At 44.1% G+C, this 24,069-nt stretch overlaps 1 protein-coding gene across 1 annotated transcript; it reads right to left on the minus strand.

Annotated features, from left to right (window-relative positions):
• Positions 1-2,295: 2,295 nt before the first annotated feature.
• LOC124008489 (anosmin-1-like) lies at positions 2,296-22,095 on the minus strand. Its single transcript, XM_046319794.1, has 14 exons — positions 21,822-22,095; positions 16,710-16,757; positions 11,460-11,519; positions 10,924-11,146; positions 10,445-10,629; positions 10,109-10,238; positions 9,290-9,501; positions 8,702-8,834; positions 6,807-6,938; positions 5,065-5,153; positions 4,743-4,914; positions 4,271-4,491; positions 3,739-3,880; positions 2,296-2,963 (listed from the first exon to the last, which is right to left on the minus strand). Exons 1-14 carry the CDS (start codon positions 22,017-22,019, stop codon positions 2,866-2,868), a joined length of 2,043 nt encoding a protein of 680 aa, XP_046175750.1. The 5' UTR covers positions 22,020-22,095; the 3' UTR covers positions 2,296-2,865.
• Positions 22,096-24,069: the final 1,974 nt, after the last annotated feature.

The raw sequence follows: 24,069 nt of genomic DNA on the forward strand, positions 1-24,069 counted from the left end.
GAACTCTGACATCATGGGCATGAACTGAACATATGGCTGTTCCACACAACTAAATAAAAAGAAAGAATTTACATTTACTTTGAATGAAATGTCATTACAAACCAGACATTTTTAGTATATCCTCAGCCATTTCTTTTCGCAGTTGCTCCATGTGTTTTTGTGAAGGTTCTATATTAATTTGACAGGGGATGTTGGGGAAGTTCTGTCCAACTTCCTAGGCCATCTACACCAACAAATAAAATAGAGTTTTTGACCTAATTGCCATATGACAGCTAACCATTCATCATTGAAAACATAACTATCAAACCTGCAATACAAAGACCCCGCAGCTGAAGGTGTCCTGCTGCATGGTGGGAGTTATTTCCCCTCCTTTCCACCCCGTCGTCTTTTCCATGGCAGGATCTTCTCATTTTGAAGTATTCTCTTTTTTTATGTAAACATAATGGAATTCTGATGAGTTATAGGCAAACGAATACACATGCCAAAACTGTATGCTGATTTCCTTATCACTATAATCTAGTAGAGGTCATTTCCTTTATGCCCCATTCTACACAGCCTAAATTATAGGCACTGAACCATTTACAGGAGAATAATACAAGTAGCATATTGGATCCAACCCTATCACAGAGTGAATAAATGTAGTGTTTGTAGACTTTAAGAAAAAAAAAAATTAAGTGACAGGTTCATCAGTACGTGCTTAAAGAAAGTCATATCACAAAGGTCACAGATGACAGTGCCCACCAAGTCTATGACAATAGAGAATGAATTGTAAGCACCAAAGTGTATTAAAGTGTGTCAAGAAAAGAGTCCCAATTAGGGGTCAGTGTACTCCAGTAAAAAAGGGCTGGTTTAGATGAGAAACTATTGCCCTGTGCCCCCATTCATAGGGGCATGAGAGACTAGTCAGTGGTAGAATTGAGTTGGCACTTTATTGGCCCAAACACCCACAGACCCACAGGGTTGAGGTTACTCATGGACAGTCATTAGTATTTATTTTTATTTTTTGTTGCATTGACGCATTGTGTCTTCTAACTGTCCAAGAATAGGATCCAAAGTGTTAGGAAATATTTGTTCCCATAAATACAAAGGAGGATGTCTCTCCTCCTACCTCTGACACTTTAGTCAGACTGCCAGACTGTAAAAAAACGTTATGATGGGGCCGGCAACAGAGTTCCCATTGACTAAGCACCACAGAGACCAATCAGGAGAGAATACATACAAGTCAAGGGTGCCAATTGAGTCAGGGGGTGTGTCTGTGCCTTTTGGATTACTCTCTCTTTACAGAGAACCCCTGTGGTTCAAGTCAAGAGCTACCCTTCCCCTTTCAGTCTGCTCTGCGCATGTCTGAAAGTGACAGAGCCAGCAGCCAAGAGTTTTCCACAGTATGTCATAAACAATGATTACACTTATGAATGTATGTAAAATGCTAATATGTATTAGATCCAGGACATTTGAATAAATATAGTCCACTGACTATATTAGGGTAGTCAGTGGACATTCTGAACCTTGTTTGCAGTCAGTAGGTCACATGACCAAGGAGCTATTGAAATTAGAAACATTGAACATTCATTATCAATTTAATCTTTAGCTTAATTTAAACTGCCAGGTTTCCCAAATAGTAGTGGCAGGACCACAAGTTTACTTTCATATGATGGCTATTTTATCATTAATTGCGCATTAAAGGCGTTTCCACCACCATTTGTCGTATACTACATTTTACCGAAACAAAAAGATCCCACCATGTCGAACGAACAAATGATATGTCGGCATTATTACAATTTTACCGTAAATTCCTGCATCCATCACAGCTGTCATTCTTTTTTTTATATAGTTAGACTTCACTCGCATTAAATCTGTGGATGGACTCAAATTAAATCAGCATTAACATATCATTAAGGATGGCTTCGACGCTTGAACCAACAACTCCCTCATAAGATAAAAAATAAACAGGTAAAGGACCCCGAAGATGTAAAATAGAGAGATACCATAGTAGTCACATTCAGGTGCATGTGCACACATAGTGTAGTTAGACAGGCAGAAACACAGAGACCCAGTTGGTTGGGTTGAATGGGAACAAGTGTGAAGCCATGCACCATGGGTATAGAACGCTGACAGACTGCGTTGCCGGGTGGTGTGTGTGTTTGTGTTTCCACACGTCCCCAGCTAACCTTTTGTTTGCACACCAACAAATATATAATGTCAATAGAAACACAATGATCGTCCATTTTCTCTGGTTTATAACTATGGACTTTTGAACCATACAGTATAAAATATGCACAGACACAATGCTTTTTGACATGGAATTTACTTTGACTTAAAACATCTCTGTACAGGGTATGTCAGTTTACAAAAGGGTGAACTAGAAAGAACACACACCGTCAAAAGTAACACAAAGACAACTGTGTACAGTAATACATACAAATAAACCATTGTAGACATAAATAAATTATAGACTTAACTGTATGTACACCATTTACAGTACATGAGTGGGGGCACAAAATGACATCTTCAGCATATTAAAATGTCAAATAAGAAATGTATTCATTAACAGTGACAAGTGAGGGAAGACAAGGGAGGTTGTAATACAAACCATTTCCTGCCAGAAACACTAGGATTTTACATGCAAAGCCAAGGTCTCTAAGGAATCTTAATCTACTGTATAACGACTCATATCCACATGCAACATTCAGAAGCATTTCCTCATTGACGGGTTGGGTGAACTGTTTATTGGTGGGCTACTTGTTAGCAATTTATTTGATTGGTAGGGTGTACATACAACAGTAGAGGCATGACTGAGTAGAGTCTGAAAGAGAACCCTTCTCCCTTCTGTTGGTTGCTGTCCTCTAGTGTCCTGAGTCTGGGAGGTTAGTTCTGTGCAGTCTGGCCAGCTCTGGTCAGCTGATCTCTCAGTGCCTCTATGTTGGGCTGGTGCTGGTGCTGGTGATGGTTCCTGAGTCTAGGTCCTGAGATAGGACAAACAAGTCAACAATATGGTCAGAGTTAGGTTGCAAAGCTACCGGTAATTTACAAAAGTTACTAGATTCTTCAGTAATAATGGCAATTAACAGATAACCTATGGAAACTATAGTGATTTATACTTGAATAACCAAAACATATTTTTATTCATATATAAAGTATACATTTATTATATTTGTGTTCATATTGTCCATGAGTTTCTAGTGGATAGACCACATGGTTCAAGAGGAAAGAGCCTAATTAATGAAAAAAGCATCTAATCAACAATGCCGTTATTTTCAGTGAACTCTGCAACTCCTCCAACTATTGTATTTTTGTCACAACTACAACCAGTTTGTACCCAAAATATTTACAGCAAAAATATAGTCAAATAAGTAAGTGAGTAAAAAATAGAAAGGATAGTTCATGCTGAAATCCTTACATTAAACACATACATTTACTAAGTTATATTTAGAATAAAGTTTTATAGCTTTGTCATTCATTTATTTATTTTAAAATCATCTTATTGGATTTGTTGTAATATATTTTACATGAGGCCACACAGAGGGCCAGAGATAGTCAGCAGTACCCCAAAAGGCCACTAGATGTCATATGGTAAAATTCCATACATTTCTTGAAAGTTACAAAATTATAGTAGTTTACTGGTAGACTTTGAAAGTTTCCATTAATATACTCTCCTTTTGCAACCCTAGTCAGACTGCAACATCATAAATCTCTTTTAGCGTCTGGAAAAGAGCAAGATAATCCAATCCATGATCTTACTGTGCTGCAGGACTGGTGAGATGTCGGGAGTGCAAAAAGTCTTGGTGGTGGCAGGACCCTCTCCTCCGGCTCCAATCACCTGGATCTCCAGCCTGTAGAGGGTGGCTAGCTGCAGACCTGACACTACCAGGACATTACGTTCCTGACAGAAGAGGGAAGACAACAATACAGGGGCTCATTAACTGTTAAAAGGGGGAGCTGGTTGGCTTTTTCCTATATGGATGTTTTGGTCACCTTACTCTACTACAACCCCCCCCTTGCCGTGAAACTACTTATTTAAACTGCAACAAATTTATGGGAATTTTGATTTCCTGAGATAAATGGTCAGATTTGTTGCATAAAGGTGGGCTAATTCATTGAGTTGATATGGGTTTCCAGTTATGGTGGTACCCCACTGGGGAGACACTGGTTGAATCGACGTTGTTTCCACGTCATTTCAATGAAATTATGTTGAACCAACGTGGAAAAGACGCTGAAATGACGTCTGTGCCTGGTGGGACAGCACTATTTGGTTTTATACTGATGGACTTACTGGTGGTAGTATCTGGGACTGTGAGATTAGGCTGTTGGGAAGGTTGTTATGGCGACTGGCTGAGGTCACTTCCGCCCATGTGACCTGGAACCCGTGGAGCTGTCGGGGTGGGAGTGGCGCAGACACCTCCCATGTAAACACAGCTGTGACGTTACCCTTGTGGGCCATGAAGGAGGCGGTCAGGTTCTCTGCCTTGGACAGCACCTTGGGAGGAGGAGTTCCTATGGGACAAACATAAAGAGTGTTTGAGGGGACCATTTTGAGCAAAGCAATGCGCAGAATTGCAAATCTTGATCACATAATGACGAGTCATTTAGGATGCAAGGTGTTATGTAGATCAGTGATTCAGTCCGACTTCAATGTAGTTCATCTCAACCATAGAGAGGTACACCAATGGACATGTGAACTGAAGGGTCACTAGGTCAATGACAAAGTGTCCAAAGTGGTCTTTGGGTGGTCAGTGGTGTCTCACCTTCCTGGCCGGGACAGGCTATGTGTTTGGGGCTCTTGGCCCTGATGCTGGCGCAGGAGGGGGTAAAGAAGAAGGTGGTTTCTGCTTGGGCACGTCCCTTAGTACCCAGTGGCTGGAGGTTCACTCTGTACTTACAGGAGAAGAGCAGGCCGGGGAGGCTGGCAAAGCCCTCCTATAAGAGGTTAAAGACAGCGGACACAGATATGATGAGAGCAGCCTATACTGTAACTCCAATAGAGATAAATACTCTTTGCTTTACTTGAAGTTTCACCATAACTTGTTTCACCATAAATCGGTTGTATGGCTGAATGAAACTGGTTACCTGTGTGATGATATTGTCCACTCCTTTGGTCTGGTTGTGTCCACAGTACTCTGGTACCCACTGGACACGATAACGAACTACAGTGGGATCTGAGAGAAATTGAAAGTAGTATAAATCAATAATCATTCATCATCATCTGCTGATTTGTCGCATAACACTGGTGACGAAGCACATAAAGCTCAACTTGTTCAGACAGAACAGATTATTTGATGCAAAATGTAAGAAAAGCTGTTCCTCAGTTGGCTCTTTGTGTAGCCCATTGTGTGTGCTCTGGGTAGTCCAGTGTGTGTGCTCTGGGTAGCCCAGTGTGTGTGTTCTGGGTAGCCCAGTGTGTGTGCTCTGGGTAGCCCAGTGTGTGTGCTCTGGGTAGCCCAGTGTGTGTGCTCTGGGTAGCCCAGTGTGTGTGCTCTGGGTAACCCAGTGTGTGTGCTCTGGGTAGCCCAGTGTGTGTGCTCTGGGTAACCCAGTGTGTGTGCTCTGGGTAACCCAGTGTGTGTGCTCTGGGTAACCCAGTGTGTGTGCTCTGGGTAGCCCAGTGTGTGTGCTCTGGGTAGCCCAGTGTGTGTGCTCTGGGTAACCCAGTGTGTGTGCTCTGGGTAACCCAGTGTGTGTGCTCTGGGTAGCCCAGTGTGTGTGCTCTGGGTAGCCCAGTGTGTATGCTCTGGGTAGCCCAGTGTGTGTGCTCTGGGTAGCCCAGTGTGTGTGCTCTGGGTAACCCAGTGTGTGTGCTCTGGGTAACCCAGTGTGTGTGCTCTGGGTAGCCCACTGTGTGTGCTCTGGGTAGCCCAGTGTGTGTGCTCTGGTTAGCCCAGTGTGTGTGCTCTGGGTAGCCCAGTGTGTGTGCTCTAGGTAACCCAGTGTGTGTGCTCTGGGTAGCCCAGTGTGTGTGCTCTGGGTAACCCAGTGTGTGTGCTCTGGTTAGCCCAGTGTGTGTGCTCTGGGTAGCCCAGTGTGTGTGCTCTGGGTAACCCAGTGTGTGTGCTCTGGGTAGCCCAGTGTGTGTGCTCTGGGTAACCCAGTGTGTGTGCTCTGGGTAACCCAGTGTGTGTGCTCTGGGTAGCCCAGTGTGTGTGCTCTGGTTAGCCCAGTGTGTGTGCTCTGGGTAGCCCAGTGTGTGTGCTCTGGGTAACCCAGTGTGTGTGCTCTGGGTAACCCAGTGTGTGTGCTCTGGGTAGCCCAGTGTGTGTGCTCTGGTTAGCCCAGTGTGTGTGCTCTGGGTAGCCCAGTGTGTGTGCTCTGGGTAGCCCAGTGTGTGTGCTCTAGGTAACCCAGTGTGTGTGCTCTGAGTAACCCAGTGTGTGTGCTCTGGGTAGCCCAGTGTGTGTGCTCTGGTTAGCCCAGTGTGTGTGCTCTGGGTAGCCCAGTGTGTGTGCTCTGGGTAGCCCAGTGTGTGTGCTCTGGGTAGCCCAGTGAGTCAGCGATGCTAGCTTACTGTGCTCATGTTCCTGCATGAACAGGATTCAGGATGTACTTCTGTGCATCTTAACAGCTGGTAAGAAAGCAGCCTTTTGTTTCAGCCTTTTGTTTGTTTAATTACCCACAAGCAGCCTGTACATTTACGATAATCTCTCTGTTTACATCACGATAGGGAGGTGGTGGTTAGAGGATTATTTCCTCAGCAGCACTGCTGTTCTTATCAAAGGCCAAATCAAATGTGTGTGTGTGCTTGCGTGCGTGCGTGTGCACCTATGAATGTGTTCATTCATGCGTGCGTGGCTGTGTCTAGGTTTCTCCCTGCATACCTGTGCTCCTCTGCCAGTAGACCCGGACCTGCAGCTGGCCATCCTGGTAGAAGGGGGTGCCCACATCCAACACATCAGGGATAAGGCCCTCGGAGATGGGGACCGGGCGGGCGCCAGGCCTCTGCTCCTCCCCTGATTGTGGAACAATGAAAATGGGAACAAAGCGATGTCAGATCAGATGCAAACATACACTACATGCCAAAACACTATAGCTTTCCCTTTTTACCCTCATTTTGACAGGGTGTATGCTGAGACGAAGGTCTCTTTCACAGATCAGCCCTGTATACACACCAATATACACATCAATATTCACATCAATATACACATCAATACACAAAATGCAAAACACATTCATAGGAAACAAACACACTCTTCAGTAAAAAGGTCCTCAATTAGCCTTTTCCGTCAATCCAGATACCCAGATAATTTTTCAGCTGGGACATGATCAATGAGGGCACCATCCAATGTATATACAAACGTATGTGGACACTGCTTCAAATTAGTGGATTTGGCTATGTCAGCCCCACCCGTTGCTGACAGACGTATGAAATCGAGCACACAGCCATGCAATCTCCATAGAAAAACATTGACAGGAGAATGGCCTTACTGAAGAGCTCAGTGACTTTCAACGTGGCACCATCATAAGATGCCACCTTTTCATTAAGTCAGTTCGTCAAATTTCCGCCCAACTGTAATTGCAGTTATTGTGAAGTAGAAACGTCTAGGACCAACAACTGCTCAGCCACGAAGAGGTAGGCCACATAAGCTCACAGAATGGAACCACCGAGTGCTGAAGCGCGTAAAAATCGCCTGTCCTCGGTTGCAACACTGACTACCAAGTTTCAAACTGCTTCTGGAAGCAACGTCAGCACAAGAACTGCTAGTATGGAGCTCCATGAAATGGGTTTCCATGGCCGAGCAGCCGCACACAAGCCTAAGATCAACATGCACAGTGGTATAAAGTTCACCACTCCACCAAGTTATTTGGCCACTTTAGTTGTAATACAAACCTTATCAAAACAGGTCTATGGGCTATGTGTGCGACTATGATTAGAAAAAGTCGCAAAAAAAGGCATTGTTTCTTATGCTGGGCATCATTCACAAGTGATAATATAGAATTCACAAGTGATAGGCTAATATTGTCACCCATCAGACTATTCTTAATTTAATCTTGTCTTTACATATACTAAATAATATATGTATGAAATTTGTTTTGATTTAAAATGGTCCATTATCAGGCACCTGTCTCGAAACATGGGCAGTGGAACAAATACATGCCATCTATGCACTTAAACAGCAAATGGAGGAAGCTTTTTCCGTGGTTAATTTTCACGCCAGCAAGGAAGGCCATACCCCTGTTGTAAAGAAAAACAATGTGCTTAATATTAGGAAAGTTGAGAAATAAATATAATAGGCCTAGCCTATAGAAAGCTGATGGGGTCCTCCTCTTTTTAATAGAGGCCATCACTCTGTTTTCTCACGCAATTGCATAGCCTATAGAAATTTTGCGCAATATGAGCTCATTGGCTCTCATGAAGTGTTTGATTAGATCTTTGATTACAATTGCATTGATGCTGAGTACCAGGTAGTTTGCCAGTTTGGTAGGCTAATAATGACCATCAGCAGCATCAGAGCTTGGAGAAGCCTAATTACCGTGATAAACGGTATTAGACTGCAGTCATGACTCGTGACTGGTCATGTAGTGTATCACTCTTCCAACCTCAATATACTGGGTAAATATTTAATAGAGTTGCAAAATTCTGTAAATCCTCCAACTGGGATTTCCTAGAAAAACCAGGGAACTTTGAGAATGTTGCCAGAATTTGGGGAGCCTAATTATCAAAAATGTTCCTTAACAAATGACAGCTGATAAGCTTTGACTGTTGTTGACGTACTGTGTTGTGTGTTGAAGTGCAGGGTGGCTTTGGGACTCTTCAGTGGGGTCTGTCCCCAGTAGGACACGGCCTGTAGCTCCACACTGTAACTCCTTTTAGCTCGCAGACTCTCCAGCTCCACATAGCTCTGCCCCTGGATACACACACAGGACAGAGGGGTTATGGGGTCAGGAAGACCATGCTGTGTCCTCTGCATCCACACAACAAAAGGTACAAAGTAAGTCCAATAACCACAGCAATAACTTGCTGGGAAATTTTCATTTTCCAAAACAGACAACAACTATACAATTGCTTGGTTTGGTGTGTAAGCACTAAGCACCAAGGTTTATGCCATCAAGAGGAAAGAAAGAACAGGCTTCCACTCTACATTGTCCCAGGGAATGTCCCATGTTAATGAGTGCCTACATGTCAGGGTAGAAAAAGGGTTCCAAAAGGGTTCTCTCCTATGGGGACAGCCGAAGAACCCTTTTAGTTTCTAGAACTCGACCACCAAAGCCCCTCAGACCACATCATTCCATTTCTATTGGTATGACTGACCTACCACATGGGCCCTACATGTCAAGGTAGGGGCCTTACTCTACAACTTACCCCATTGACCATCTTCCTCCTCTTTGTCTTAGGTGGTGCTGTGGCCCCAGTGCTGCCTGTGGCCCAGCTCCAGGACACCTTGTAGTGGTGTACAGGGACATCCAGGTCTGAGGGGATGGACCAGCGCAGCCGGACCGACACCGCCCTCCCGCCAGGGCCAAAGGTCACATTGGACACCCTCAGCTCAGATGGGGCAGGGGGGCCGGAGGGGTCTGGGGACGACATCATTAATCAATCAGGTGTCATTGGTCTGAAGTAGACATCAGTAGTGTTTCTGGTGTTTCTATGTTAAACCGTTTTGTTATATTTCAGTCTTCTGTGATGTATATAAAGTGTAACATTGGGATGCAAACTCAAAATGTAATACATTTAAACTCTATATCTGACATGGTACATTTGTCTTCTTTTTATAAAGCCCATAACCATGTGTGTGAGGTGTATACTTCAGTTTCAAAGTAGATTTGTACCACAAATGAGCCTGTGTGACCCTGATTTAACCCACTGCAGTAAAAAGGTCAATCAATCATGGAGGCATTCTCACTGACAAATGCAGCACAGCTAACCCACACCGCACATTACAGCTGCCAAATACATTAAGCTTTAGTAACTGTCTATTAAAGCTATTCATACATTGACTGGAAGGTATTACAGCTCTAGGGGGCTTAAGCACAATAAAGCACTTCAGAAATGGCCAAAAGCCAATGTAATTAGTCTGTATTCATCTTCATTACAGCCAGTGCAATATCACCCCAGGTTGTTTAAGCCAGCCTCACACACACACACACGCAAGCAGACACACAAACAAACACAAACGCACACCTTTCTTGGTGTGGATGTGGCGACTGGGAGTGGTGAACCCTCTGGTCCCGTGGACATTCACTGCTGCCACTCTGAACTGGTACCACCGGCCTGCCCGGATGTCAGCCAGCCGCGCTTTCTCCTCTGTGGTCTAGAGAGAGAAAGAGAGACAGAGAGAGAGAGAGAGACAGAGAGAGAGAGAGACAGAGAGAGAGAGACAGAGAGTTGTTTAACTTCACGAGCAATCAATACATTGCCACACAGTGAACTCTAAGTAGATTACATTAATTTGTCCCCTTATAATCAACTAAATCCAGTATTAATAAGTGAGCATCCCCCCAAAAAAGGGTGACTAACCTGTGCTACCACCTCCCACTGCGTAGCAGCATCCTCACTGGGTTGTATCCCGTAGTTCCACCTCCTCTGGACCACGTAGATGACTGGCTCGGCCGACACGTTGAATCGGGAGGACCAGCTCACCTCCATCTGGCCAGACCTCAGCTCCTCAAAACTCAGCTCCTTCCTGGGCTTCAGAGGGGCTCCTGGAAGGGTGAAGTGAGTCGTTTCAAGGTCATGTGATCATTCAATTTTAGTCATTGGGCATATGTTCTTATCCAGAGCAATTCGTTTTTTGTTTACATAGTTAGCTCAGGGAATCAAACCTTCCACTGACATCAGTGAATTATCTAAGAGAAAGTTCTTTTTATCTCATCTTTGAATTGGCCAACAAATTGGTTGCAGATAATATATTGGTTAACCAACCAACAAAAAATGTATGTACTGAAGTTTCCCGTCTATTTTACGAAACATACTGTGTGTACTGGAGGTTGCTGTACCTTTGTTAAGGTTCTTGGGAGGTTGGCAGGTGTGCCCACAGCCGTTGGAACAGCACTTCTTCTGGGCAGAGCACTCTCTGTCCTCCTCGCATCCCTCCACACACGCCGCCGCAAATCCGCTGGCCTTCTCAGGGGCAGGGCAGTCACCCTGCTTCACTGCCACCACCGAGCGCAGGAACTCACAACTCGTCACACACTCCCAGTGCTTCTTGGGAATTGAGCGCTGGGGTGGAGGATTGGGGGACAGAGAGAGAGAGTGTTAGAAAGCATAGATGCTTTACTACTAAAATAACATGCAGAAAAACTGTACAGAAACTGTAGGAAAAAGATCAGTTTCTGATTACTTACTGATTAAGGAAATTGAAGAAGCACTGAGGTAAAATATGCCTGTGTCAGATTACTTTTGCCAAGAAAATGTCTATGGAGGAGAATCTGAACTGAACTCTACTAATTTAGCCTCTCAACATGAAGCCTCTCCTCAGCGTGTTCCACCCCCCTAACTTAACGAAGTGGGAGGCTGTCAAAAGTCATCGTACCTCACAAAGCTCCCGACACTGGCTCTTCAGGTCCCAGGAGGCCTTGCAGGGTTCCAGGCACTTTGAAGGTGAGAGAAACAGAGATGGAGGTGAGGGCTTGTTACACCTTCCATGCCACCACAGTAGATTTCTGAAGCAGCTTAATAAATTAAAAACGTGTCACCACGGTATTCAAAACAAATACTTGAATACTTCTTCTGCCCTCAATCTCCCTCAATATTGCATCAGAAAGTGTTACCACAAACTTTAGCAGCTTGAGGTTTATTGGGAGGAATCTTTGTATGCATCTGACATCTGTGGCTTTGTCAGTGTTCCTGACTCTCTTGAGGAAAGAACAGCTAAAGAACTTGACAGTCGGTTGCTGGACTCACATTTAATTTGGGGAACATCAGTTTAAGGGAAATAAATAGGATGTTTGAAAATCAAAGAACCACTCTTCCACAGTGTGTTTGTTATTAACTATGTGCTTCCTGTAGTGGCTTGTAAAATCTGTACTGCTGTCCTTGTCCCCTGAGAGACACTCTTCCTGCATGAGTAACCCAGGATAGGCTGCCCAGGGGAATATTCACATTTCCAATTTCATGCTGCAATGAAACACCGTGGTTGGTAGCCATGGAGGAAGGCAGTGGGGAATGTTGCATCACAATCTACAGTAAGGCTGGTGGCTCTCAGGGTAATTTGAAAGTTACCATATTAGAGTAACAATATCCATTTGATATCCAGGTTTAATTATGCTGAACACAAATATAAAACGCAACATGCAACAATTTCAATGATTTTACTGAGTTACATTTCATATGAGGCAATCAGTCAATTTAAATTTAAAAAATTAGGCCCTAATCTATAGATTTCACATGACTGAGAAGGGGTGCAGCCATAGATGACTGAGAAGGGGTGCAGCCACATCTGTGGCATTGTGTTGTGTGACAAAACTGCACATTTTAGAGTGGCCTTTTATTGTCCCCAGCACACGGTGTACCTTTGTAATTATCATGCTGTTTAATCAGCTTCTTGATATACCACACCTGTCAGGTGGATGGATTGTCTTGGCAATCTCTGGGATCTTTTTCAGCTCATGAAACATGGGACCAACACTTTACATGTTGCGTTTATATTTGTGTTCAGTATATAAACTCGGTATGCTTATGGTTATTATTTCTTACTTACTTATGCCTTGACACAAGTATAACAGCATGTCCAATACACTCCTGAAACCTTCTAGAGAAAACCTCAACCATGTAATGGGTTGTTGAAGGTTTTCAAGGCGTGAAGATCGGAGTTGTCCTGGGGCAACGTTTTGGTCGGAATGAGAGTGGGAAACACATTTATCTTCAGTTGCTGTGAAAACATGAGCAAGTGTGTGTGTGTGTGCGTGTGTGTGTGTGTGTGTGTGTGTGTGTGTGTGTGTGTGTGTGTGTGTGTGTGTGTGTGTGTGTGTGTGTGTGTGTGTGTGTGTGTGTGTGTGTGTGTGTGTGTGTGTGTGTGTGTGTGTGTGTGTGTGTGTGTGTGTGTGTGTGTGTGTGTGTGTGTGTGTGTGTGTGTGCGTGTGTATGTGTGTGTGTGAGTAATTGTGTGAGGGGTGGAATGGGGTGGAGAGTGCTGGTAGTTGTCGGAAACTCTGAATAACGTGAAGGAAGGAGGCACACGTTTAAATGCAGCTGAGGTGCCCACTTTATGGTGGGGAAAATGCGGAGACCCTGCCGAGCTAGCCCCAGGCTCCACTGCTACTTGTATGGAAGGAACATCCTGAAACTGCTACAGGCTGACATTGTACCCTTTCCCATTCACTAACACATGCTCATACATTGCTCATACATTCAACTAGCTCTCTCTTACCCCTCTACTCTCCTGTAGTACCCTGTCCTCGCTTTATCTCTCCTACAGACCCTCCATACTACAGTGTACTGCATGTCTAAAGCTCTCCAATAGTGTCTAGATCCTCGGCTCCCTGCCATAGCCTAGTACCATGTCGTACTATGACTGTCCCCGTCCTGTCATCTCTTATCTCTCTTCTCTGGTCTCCAACTTGAGATTCTTCCTCTAATCCCAACTGATGCTCAGACTCTCTCGTCTCCTCGTTCTTATTGTGCCTCTCGGCTACGCTTCGTTTTCCGCCCCATTTCAAACTCAAACCAAGCATTCCTTTCCACCAGCGACCGACCGCAAATAAAGCAGAGCTCTAGGACTCTGATAGAATGCCTAGGAATTTACAGAACACCTAAGGACTCTCTTCCACTGATGGAAAAAGACAAAGGAGTATTACCCCTTGATGGCAGAAATTTGATAGACATTTGAAAGTCAATAATGCTTACTCTTAATTTTGAACACAGGAAAACCTGCTCTGTTTTACAAAGGAACCAGGGAAAACATGAAGGGCACCAGCAGGGTGCACATGGCCATTTCAGTATGCAGTAGGACAAGACTGAACCGTTTCCTCTCTGAACAACAGTAGATAATGGCCTCAGTGACTTCTGACCGTGCATAACGCTGCTGTTCTGTTTGCGTGATGAAGACTGAGCCTGCTTCTCAAACGGTACCCTGTTCTCTATATAGTGCACTCCGTTTGACCAGCGCCATATGGGCCCTGGTCAAAATAAATGCACTAAATAGGGAAATGGGTGCCGTTTGGGATGCACGCTGGCTGTACTGTAGCACACAGCAGTGTTTGATACCGTGCCCAGATGACACCCTCCCTGGAGAAAAAAAAGACCCTGCCTTTGTCTCTCCCTTCCTGTTTCTACAAATTGAACAGGCTTTGGGGGGGGGTTCCAGAGTCTTTCACAAGAGGACAAGCCTGTGCCAGCTCTCTGTAGTGCTAACACTGTTCATTATTTCACATGGTCATGTCTGTGGTGGAAGGAAGAAGATGTGGTGTGTTAGAAATGGCACCCTATTGCCTGCATAGGGCTCTGGTCAAAAGTAGTGCACTATATATGGAATAGGGTGCCATTTCATCCTTGTTTGTAGTCCTTAGGGCCACATCATCCCAACTGCTAGACCAGTAAGTGTTAGTTGGTACACTAATGACTCCCAAGTGCTGCCTAAATGCCAATCTGAAAGAGCCTTGGCTTGTCGTGAGGTGATAAAAAAATAATGACTTCAACTAAGCATTCATATCTGCAGAGCTGAGAGGCTGACGGGCAGCCCGGTGTAATGGCATGGCAATTATAACCGTCCACGGCTCTCCTAAATGAGGCACTGAAGCGATCCTGTCATCCCCTGCTAAGCCTTTGAATGAAGATGTGACCGGACTCTATTGTGTCAGACTATGGTAATCATCTATAGTAGCCTTAATTGACTGCCTGCCTCGACGAGATAGTGACAGGCAGATTAACAGTCACTCATCGTTACCAGGGAGGTCCATGGAGACAACGTGATGCTGAGTGTGCATGGGCAAAGTACAGGATGATCTGACTATTGTGACATTATCATAGCTCTACTGGATGTAATCACTGAGGGCATTAAAAAATGGCATCACTGTTGTTGTCTCCGATAAAGTTGTGGGTGGACTTTTAGGGTAGCCATAAACACTGCTGCAAGCAATCACCAAATGCAGACATGCGATGGCTTACGCAGCGAAACATATCATCGCCTGTAATCAAATACTGCAAAACATGAGGGTCTGACTTCCAATTTTGTGGTTGAGTTGGAACTACAGATTACATAGTAGGCAGTGGCATTTCAGGAAGACCTTAAATCAGACTGAAATCCTTGAGCAGCCAATCAAATCTAATGTTGAGTTCCGGTGCTATACTGAACCATTGGTGATACGTAACTGAAAGCAAAGCAAGATTACTTTTAAAGTGAGACCGCAGAGACATTAAGATCTCCTTAGTGAGAATAAATTGATTCTTCATCTCCACTTCAGAGCCTCTAATTTGACAATTAGCTACCATGTAATGAACATTCCACAACGAAGAGGATTCTAATTGGCTGTGTTCTTTCTTAACGAGAATAGAATATCATTATTACTTTCTTAACGAGAATAAAATAGCATTATCATCACTCCTCAAGAAAACAAGGAGAGCGCTGAAATGTATAATTGTATTATTTATTATATGCTCAGTTTCACCATTAAAAACAGAGCAAAAAAAACAGCACATCGGTTTGGGCCTAGTGTGGAGGATGCGATCATGCTACAGGGATTGACCTGGTTTAAAGTTTGAGTGAAAACTCTCTCTGGAGTTCTGGAGAAATCTGCTGAGCAGTTGGCCAAATGTTTTCATGGATCCACCAAGAGAGGTCAGCGGCGGGCTGACTGTGTTTCTGCTGTGAGCCTACCCTGGGGTGGGTGGGTGGGTGGGTGGGTGGGTGGGTGGGTGGGTGGGTGGGTCTGTCTGTCTGTCTGTCTGTCTGTCTGTCTGTCTGTCTGTCTGTCTGTCTGTCTGTCTGTCTGTCTGTCTGTCTGTCTGTCTGTCTGTCTGTCTGTCTGTCTGTCTGTCTCAGAAAGAGATGCGTGTTGTTGTGCTTCTCTCCCACACGGTGACACAAACACACAACTAACCAGATTATTATACTGTAGTAAACAAAGTAACAAAACAATCACAACGACAATTGGAAACTAATTAGGAATGTGGCTTCGGAATAAATAGCTACGAGTGTGAACGTGTTATTGAAAAAAACATGATTCAATTTATCAAAAACATATGAGATAATATTGTTCATAATGGTGTTTGACTGCTGTTTTTATGATGAGATATGACAACTGTGCAACCATTCTATTGGCGTATACTACAATATACTGAAGCCTGTGGAAAAAGCACAAAGGCAACATGTCAGCTTCACTTCTGTACACCGTGGGGATAGTATACTGAAGGGCTGTTAGAGAACGTTACTGTCCTCATTACCAAAAATGAGTGGACCTCTGTACCCAAAGACAATTATGACTTCCAGAAAGGGATATACAGAAATGTATTTGATGAAAATACAAAGTGGAGAGACTAAGAGCTTAACAGCCAAGCATCCATCTAAAGCACCTGTCGCTATACGTTGTAATCATATATTTTGTAGGCTCTATGATCTACAGAGGAACAGTACATAGCTAGCTGCAGTATATTGGCTGACAGTGATGTATGGTATTGCATGGTACATAGAGTACTGTGTAAGAACCAATATGACAATGATTTATCCTGTTATTTGTTCAGCTGCTGACTTTTCCTGAGAGCTTTTCCTCTCTGAAAATAGATCATTCAGTTTTGTGCGATTTCCGTCATGTTAGGTATGGTATGCATGTAAACATCTGTACGTTACCTTGGCACACTGTCTATGATTTTGACACCAGCCCAGGGATCCATTGTTCTGAAAGGAAAGAAGAGAGTAGAGGACAGTCAGTAGTGTAATTACTAGGGGGGGAGAAGAGAGTAGAGGACAGTCAGTAGTGTAATTACTAGGGGGAGAAGAGAGTAGAGGACAGTCAGTAGTGTAATTACTAGGGGGAGAAGAGAGTAGAGGACAGTCAGTAGTGTAATTACTAGGGGGAGAAGAGAGTAGAGGACAGTCAGTAGTGTAATTACTAGGGGGAGAAGAGAGTAGAGGACAGTCAGTAGTGTAATTACTAGGGGGAGAAGAGAGTAGAGGACAGTCAGTAGTGTAATTACTAGGGGGAGAAGAGAGTAGAGGACAGTCAGTAGTGTAATTACTAGGGGGAGAAGAGAGTAGAGGACAGTCAGTAGTGTAATTACTAGGGGGAGAAGAGAGTAGAGGACAGTCAGTAGTGTAATTACTAGGGGGGAGAAGAGAGTAGAGGACAGTCAGTAGTGTAATTACCAGGGGGAGAAGAGAGTAGAGGACAGTCAGTAGTATAATTACTAGGGGGAGAAGAGAGTAGAGGACAGTCAGTAGTATAATTACTAGGGGGAGTAGAGAGGAGAGGACAGTCAGTAGTGTAATTACTGGGGAGAGTAGAGAGGAGAGGACAGTCAGTAGTGTAATTACTGGGGAGAGTAGAGGACAGTCAGTAGAATAATTACTAGGGGGAGAAGAGAGTAGAGGACAGTCAGTAGTGTAATTACTAGGGGGAGAAGAGAGTAGAGGACAGTCAGTAGTGTAATTACCAGGGGGAGAAGAGAGTAGAGGACAGTCAGTAGTATAATTACTAGGGGGAGAAGAGAGTAGAGGACAGTCAGTAGTATAATTACTAGGGGGAGAAGAGAGTAGAGGACAGTCAGTAGTATAATTACTAGGGGGAGTAGAGAGGAGAGGACAGTCAGTAGTGTAATTACTAGGGGGAGAAGAGAGTAGAGGACAGTCAGTAGTGTAATTACTAGGGGGGAGAAGAGAGTAGAGGACAGTCAGTAGTGTAATTACCAGGGGGAGAAGAGAGTAGAGGACAGTCAGTAGTATAATTACTAGGGGGAGAAGAGAGTAGAGGACAGTCAGTAGTATAATTACTAGGGGGAGTAGAGAGGAGAGGACAGTCAGTAGTGTAATTACTGGGGAGAGTAGAGAGGAGAGGACAGTCAGTAGTGTAATTACTGGGGAGAGTAGAGGACAGTCAGTAGAATAATTACTAGGGGGAGAAGAGAGTAGAGGACAGTCAGTAGTGTAATTACTAGGGGGAGAAGAGAGTAGAGGACAGTCAGTAGAATAATTACTAGGAAGAGTAGAGGACAGTCAGTAGTATAATTACTAGAGAGAGTAGAGGACAGTCAGTAGTTTAAGTTCTAGGGGGAGAAGAGAGTAGAGGACAGTCAGTAGTATAATTACTAGGGAGAGTAGAGAGTAGAGGACAGTCAGTAGTATAATCACTAGGGAGAGTAGAGAGTAGAGGACAGTCAGTAGTATAATTACTAGGGAGAGTAGAGAGTAGAGGGCAGTCAGTAGTGTAATTACTAGGGAGAGAAGAGTCGAGGACCATCAGTAGTAAAAAAAAAAAAATGTCCTCTCAGTGTCAACTGCGTTTATTTTCAGCAAACTTAACATGTGTAAATATTTGTATGAACATAAGATTCAACATCTGAGACATAAACTGAACATTTTCCACAGACATGTGACTAACAGAAATTGAATAATATGTCCCTGGGGGGGTCAAAATCAAAAGTAACAGTCAGTATCTGGTGTTGCCACCAGATGCATTAAGTACTGCAGAGCATCTCCTCCTCATGGACTGCACCAGATCTGCCAGTTCTTGCTGTGAGATGTTACGCCACTCTTCCACCAAGGCACCTGCAAGTTCCCAGACATTTCTGGGGGGAATGGCCCTAGCCCTCACCCTCCGATCCAACAAGTCCCAGACGTGCTCAATGGGATTGAGATCCGGGTTCTTTGCTGGCCATGGCAGAACACTGACATTCCTGTCTTGCAGGAAATCACTCACAGAACGAGCAGTATGGCTGGTGGCATGCTGGAGGGTCATGTCAGGATGAGCCTGCAGGAAGGGTACCACATGAGGGAGGAGGATGTCGTCCCTGTAACGCACAGTGTTGAGATTGCCTGCAATGACAACAAGCTCAGTCCGATGATGCTGTGACACACCGCCCCAGACCATGACGGACCCTCCACCTCCAAATCGATCCTGCTCCAGAGTACAGGCCTCGGTGTAACGCTCATTCCTTCGACGATAAACGCGAATCCAACCATCACACCTGGTGAGACAAAACCGTGACTCGTCAGTGAAGAGCACTTTTTGCCAGTCCTGTCTGCTCCAGCGATGGTGGGTTTGTGCCCATAGGCGACATTGTTGCCGGTGATGTCTGGTGAGGACCTGCCTTACAACAGACCTACAAGCCCTCAGTTCAGACTCTCTCAGCCTGTTGCGGACAGTCTGAGCACTGATGGAGGAATTGTGCGTTCCTGATGTAACTCGGACAGTTGTTGCCATCCTGTACCTGTCCTGGAGATGTGATGTTCGGATGTACCAATCCTGTGCATGTGTTGTTACATGTGCTCTGCCACTGCGAAGACGATCAGCTGCCCGTCTTGTCTCCCTGTAGTGCAGTCTTAGGCATCTCACAGTACAGACATTGCAATTTATTGCTCTGGCTACATCTGCAGTCCTCATGCCTCCTTGCAGCATTCCTAAGGCACGTTCACACAGATGTGTACAGTGCAGGCAAGGCTAAAGACAGATAGTCATCTGACCTCCCTGTCATTATCAGGTCAATGAATGTCTGCATCCCAAATGGCACCATATTTCCATTATAGTGCACTACTTTTGAACAGGGCCTATAGGGCTCTGGTCAAAAGTAGTGCACTGTGAAGGGAATAGGATACTATTTGGGACTCATACAATTCATCATACCCATGTTATGAAGGCTCCCATGGCAGCCCAAGGGACATGAAAGTCAGAACAGATAAAGGTGGAATAAAACTAATTTTAAAAAGATAAGGACATTTTGTTATGTCACTTTGACAAAATGAGTGGAGCACAATGTGACCTCTGACGCAAATCAGAACTAGTCTCACAAGTCAGACAATTGTTTTCCGAAATATTACAGGTGAAAGACTCAAAATCAATGGTACGGCTACACCCTAAATGGTACCCTATTTCTTATATAGTGCACTACTTTTCACCAGAGCCCTGTGGGCCCTGGTAAAAAGTAGTGCACTACATAGGGAATGTGTGTCATTTGGGATGCAAGCCTAAATTTGAACCACCTCAAAGCAGACTCTAATGGTCCTGTCCAACAACTATAATCCAGATTGATGGTGGCATTAACATGATTTGAATTCACTGTCTGAGGTAGATTATGTCACGTTAAAAAAATCTCAGAAAGGGACTTTTCAGTATGGAAAGCTTACGATAGATTCAACAATCTGTACCAAGATGTATTTCCATGGCTGCTTCCAGCAGAGACCTTTCAAACAATATGCTCCATTTTAGTCACGTTCACCTGTCCATTACTATGTGTCGAATTGATGAAAACGTATAGCTGAAGCGTACTGTAGCTAAACCCAAGTCTGGCAATAAGAATTAGCCATTTTATAGGCTGACATGACATAGTATCCTATCCACTCCTACAACTGGTAGACTTGATCTACGATCTATGACAGGAATTCCATCGCAGAGGGAATAGATGGGCTGCCCTTGCAATCTAACATTGACCCTGCTACATGATCCGTGGGAAGTAGTGATTAAACAGGTTAAAGGTCATATCCTGACCCTTAGAGAGGTCACAAGTGCTTAACAGTGTGGCTAATGATGTGATGTCAGTGCAGTTCCAGTCCTATGATAATAAACCATAGCTAATAGCCATGTGTCTCACTAGTTCACCATTCCATATTCCCTATGGAGCAATTCATTCAGTCAACTATATAGGCCTACTATATGGGAGTATACTAGTGGGTATTCTCACAGGACCATCCTTCTGAATTCTGAGGCTGAATAGTGAGTAACGGGGCATGTTCACCGCTAAGGCTTAGTTATCTCCATGTACTGTCTGTTTTATTTGATTTGATTAATTTCACCTTTATTTAACCAGGTAGGCTAGTTGAGAACAAGTTCTCATTTACAACTGCGACCTGGCCAAGATAAAGCAAAGCAGTGCAACACAAACAACAACACAGAGTTACACATGGAGTAAACAAATATACAGTCAATAACACAATAGAAAGAAATCTATATACAGAGTGTGCACTTGAGGTAAGATTAGGGAGGTAAGGCAATAAATAGGCCGTAGTGGCGAAGTAATTACAATTTAGCAATTAAACACTGGCGTGATAGATGTGCAGAAGATGAACTTGCAAGTAGAGATACTGGGGTGCAAAGGAGCAAAAAAACAAAAACAATATGGGGATGAGGTAGTTGGATGGGCTATTTACAGATGTCATCTGTAAATCCAAGGAGGAGAACATGAACTTGATCATGTGACCTGGGTGGCTCAGTCACAGTGTCATAGGCTTGGGACTGGAGGGGTAGTGAAGGGCTTGATATGGACGTAATTTGGATAACAAGCTTCTCTCTCTCCATCAGCCAGTAGGTTGCTCCACTTCTCAATGCAGAATCAGATTTACAAATGGGACATGGTGAAGAGAACGTTCTAATGAGGAGTACAGTGTACAGACAGTTTCCTCTGTCAGAACATGATACTGAACTCATTCCATTTATTGTGTCTAGTTTGCTTGCAAACTTACCAAATCTAAAGCACTTATTGTGAGGCCAAAACCAAACTTCCGTTATCAGTTAATAATCAACTAAATAAATAAACCAAAACCAAAAGAAAAACAAGAAAAACAAACATTATTTTATCAATAATGGGATGGTCTATTTCAAGCACATTCTGGTTTATTAATTCATTTGCGCATAAAAAGCAAAGGGAATATTATCTAATACAGTAGAAACAAATCGGATTGCCTGCGTTCGATCCAATTTTGACTTTATTCCATGAAGACAGCAGCATGCTCGCCCGCTTGTTTTGGCCTTACCTCCACCTGAGATTGTTTGGAGAGCGTCGCTATGCGCGTGCTGTGCAAGCTGAGGCACCTGGACGCACATCTCCCTCGGTAGACGTCGTTCATCGACCGGGTCTCGTCTTCCCTCTTCGACTTCGCATTGACACTCAAGAACAAGATACTCCACCAACAAAGACTCGCAAATACACCTCGACTTTTGAATAATGACATGGTGTAGGCCTTTTCTCCTGCGTGTGTTTCCCCTCGTAGCAACGGGACGGGTTTGTGACAGTTTGTGGATGCAGCCCGGGAAACTGAGGAAACTTCTATGTCGAAGGGAGGAGCCAGGGTCTGAGCTCAGCCTGCCATTGGAAGACATCTACCATAAAACGCAAATGATCTCAGGCATGATGTGTGTGATGAGTTTGGACCGTTGCCGTCTAGTTGTTTAATTGCTGACATATTTGAAGTTATGACTGGCAAATAGCCTCCAAAAATTACAATCTAAATGTAAGGGCTAATCTACCCCACGCGATAAAACCAGGTCGAGTATAATCTTTAATGATTACTGTCCTGCTTCAAGTGAAGAAGGCATTTTGATAAAGGGTAATAACACGTGAACAAAATCGACAGATTCCACCCCTCAGCGCTCCTGTTCACCTGCCACTCATGCATGACACCTGTTTATGGTCTTTCCCAATACATTTTCTGGGGCCAAAAAAACAACAACATAGAACTGCAACAATCACTTCATAATCTCTTAAATGTTATCCTAGACTGTACTGAAAAACTCATTTTCTACATATTCATTGTGTCTTAATTGGGATTCCTCCCTTCGTTTTCACTAATTCATTCATTGAGTAATTCATCCATTCTTCCATTCATTCATTCATTGAAACTTACCTGACTAACAATAGTTAGTATAGCATAGTAGTTCTCTAGTAGAATCAGTTTGTTGCCTCATGGAAACCTATCTGGGGGGCGGGAAGTTACACAGCTTCCAGGGAACCCCATCATTTTCACCGGTAGCAGAAAACAACATTTTAATGGGCAAAACTATAAAAACTAACCACTACCATATCTCACAAAGTATCACTCCACGTTTTGGCACCGTTTTCTTGCCCACGGAAAGGAGAGAATATGACGTGTAGGAAATATTGAAGAAATCCTCCCGTAGTTGGTATTTTTTTGGTCATGCTCATTGAAAAATAGTCTCTGCTTGGAGCATTAGCCTCCTGTGGTGATAATGACTGGCCCATACCTCTTCTATGTTAGGTTTTATAGAGTGGTGCTGTGCTGAGCTGTGTGGAATCACAGCAGCTGTGCTGTCTACTAACTACAGGGTCATAATTAGTCTACAGGTGAGGAGCGTTTTCTGACACTGGCTGCAGTTCAGAACCAGAGTCAGGTTCAATCTGTCCATTCACAGTAGCTTTAGTTTACACAGAGGCAAGATTGCGGAGTGAATGATGAAGGGTTTGGTAACTCAGTCTGTCTTCTGTCATTTGGACCACAATTGCATGTTTAAATGCAATCGTGTATTTAGTAGAAATGGCATGGGGCCCCTCTCAAGTCAAATCAATTCGAATCTAACTGTATTTACCACATGCGCCGAATACAACAAGTGTAGACTTTACCGTGGAAATGCTTACTTACAAGCCCTTAACCAACAGTGCAGTTCAAGAAGAAGAAAGTATTCAACAAGTAGGCTAAAATAAACAGTAATATCAAAAAGTAACACAATAAGAATAACATTAACGAGGCTAAATACAGGTGGCACTGTTACCGAGTCAGTGTGTGCGGGTACAGGCTAGTTGAGGTCATCTGTACATGTAGGTGGGGGTGAAGTGACTATGTAAAGGTAACAAACAAACAGCGAGTAGCAGCAGTGTACAAGGTGGGGGGGGGGGTCAATGTAAATTGTCCGGTGGCGATTTTTGTGAATTGTTCAGCAGTCTAATGGATTGGGGGGGTAGAAGCTGTTGAGGAGACTTTTGGTCCAAGACGTGGCGATCCAGTACCGCTTGCCGTGCGGTAGCAGAGAAAACAGTCTTTAATTGGGTGGCTGGAGTCTCTGACAATTTTGGGCTTTCCTCTGACACCGCCTATTATATAGGTCCTGGATGGCAGGAAGCTTGGCCCCAGTGATGCAATGGGCCATTCGCACTACCCTCTGTAGCGTCTTACGGTCAGATGCCGAGCAGTTGCCATACCAGGCGGTGATGCAACCGGTCAGGATGCTCTCAATGGTGCAGCTGTAGAAACCTTTAGGGATCTGGGG

This window comes from Oncorhynchus gorbuscha, linkage group LG21 (assembly GCF_021184085.1).
Source record: "Oncorhynchus gorbuscha isolate QuinsamMale2020 ecotype Even-year linkage group LG21, OgorEven_v1.0, whole genome shotgun sequence".
Taxonomy (NCBI): Eukaryota; Metazoa; Chordata; class Actinopteri; order Salmoniformes; family Salmonidae; genus Oncorhynchus; species Oncorhynchus gorbuscha.

Bases quoted from the DNA above. Each gene is read 5' to 3' on its own strand.
- LOC124008489 (XM_046319794.1), bottom strand. From the start codon at position 22,019: ATGTCATTATTCAAAAGTCGAGGTGTATTTGCGAGTCTTTGTTGGTGG. The intron at 8,835-9,289 runs GTAAGTTGTAGA...GTGTGTATCCAG, and splicing joins GGAGGAAGATGGTCAATGGG to GGGCAGAGCTATGTGGAGCT. The intron at 3,881-4,270 runs GTAAGTCCATCA...CTCTTCTGTCAG, and splicing joins AGTCCCAGATACTACCACCA to GAACGTAATGTCCTGGTAGT.